The sequence below is a fragment of the Cariama cristata genome, unplaced genomic scaffold (genome assembly GCF_000690535.1).
Source record: "Cariama cristata isolate BGI_N322 unplaced genomic scaffold, ASM69053v1 scaffold37610, whole genome shotgun sequence".
Taxonomy (NCBI): domain Eukaryota; kingdom Metazoa; phylum Chordata; class Aves; order Cariamiformes; family Cariamidae; genus Cariama; species Cariama cristata.
In genome coordinates, this window is record NW_009595899.1 from 1444 (window position 1) to 2902 (window position 1459).

Below are 1459 nucleotides of genomic sequence, written 5' to 3' on the forward strand. Positions count from 1 at the left end.
TGGGGTGGGGGGGCACTGGGGGTCGGGTTGTTGCTGGTGGGCAAGGCATCGGATAACTGGGGACAGAGGGGAGAGGAGGAGGGTTAGGCGGGTGATATTAATCAAGTTGAGTTCTCCAACATCCATCTTTTGTAGCCCACAGTGTGCGTTCAAGAGCAAGAGGTCCCCAGCAGCACAGGGAGGGTGTTGAGTGCCCGGGCTGAGGTTTCCAGAAAACCAGTAAATGCCAGTGTAACTGGAGCGGATTTGGGGAGTTACGCAGGTTAGCAAAGACACGTTCCCATCCCCGCCAAAGGTCCCCGCTTCAAGGCAAAGCAACAATCAGCCCCCATGGTTTTTTTTAAAGAAATCCATACTTACAGAGAAACCGCCCGACATTTTTCTAAAACAAAAAGACAAAGGATGCTTAAGTCATTTTTAACATACACCATGCAAAAAATAGAGATTTTTGAGAAGAGTTACAGTTTACTGCAGGAACAGGCTGGAAAGCGTAAGTCCCAATTTCGTCGCGTACCTGCCAGGCAGAGCCGACAGCTCCGGTACCGCAGAACAAACCCTCGTCTGATACCTGCAGGAGAAATTGAGGGTCACCCCCGTGAGCAGCCTGAATGGCTCCAGGGGTGAATCCAGCCCAAGCATCCTTCGGACGAAATCGGTCGCTGCGGGGTTGATGTTAATGCAACACCTTCGTTGACCTTACAACGCTGCTGGTGTCAAGCGAAGCGTGGACACCGGATCGTGGGGACCTGGTGCTGCTCTGCTCCGAGAGCTTTTGGCTCCCTCCAGCCTTTCGAGGGGTTTTCACCAGGCCTTTGCTTTTTGCTCGCAGGGAAGCACCGCGCAGCATCGCAAACCGTGCAAGCGCCCTCATCCTCCAAGAACCACGGGGCGATGTGGAGCTCTGCATTTGCTCTACCCCAAAAAAATGCCCGTGCCAGGGCTCCTGTGCTCAGAAGTCAGGAAGATTTATTTCAGCCTCAAAACATTTTTTATAAAGGAAAAAAAAAGAAAACAAACCAGAAGAGCAGGGCGGTGAGCTGTTCTTTTTGCCTCCAGCAAAAACCCACTCGGCGGCAGCACAAGTGGGGGGACACACAGCCACCTCCCGGCCCTGGCTGGGGGGATGCTCGCGGTCTGCGTGGGTCTCCGGGTGACACCCCCACCCGCACAGGCTCGACACAAGGGGAAGGTGCCCGGTGACAACGCTCTGTCCTTACAGAGGCACGTGAAGGAGCGGAGCTACTCAGTGGGATGAGTAACACGGCATCGGCACCCACCCGTGTCACGGGAGAAGTTTTGTCCCCTACACCGACCGCAGCCAGCATCACTCACTTCCCCATCCCCGAGCCATCATCCCGGAGAAGACTGCAATAAAAAAACCCCAAAGAAAATCCCAGTGGGGGGCCCACAGCAGCAAACATGAGCAGCGTGGGGGGCTCTAAAGCCAGCACATCGGCGG

General features: G+C 54.9%; 1 protein-coding gene across 1 annotated transcript in view; it reads right to left on the reverse strand.

The window, feature by feature from the left end:
• The window catches only part of LGALS3 (lectin, galactoside-binding, soluble, 3), a gene marked incomplete at both ends in the record, with an annotated part of 1652 nt that extends 1084 nt beyond the window's left edge, over positions 1-568 (reverse strand). The window contains 1 exon segment of the mRNA XM_009703767.1: positions 515-568. Coding sequence (XP_009702069.1) covers positions 515-568 — 54 coding nt within the window.
• Between the last annotated feature and the right edge of the window lie 891 nt (positions 569-1459).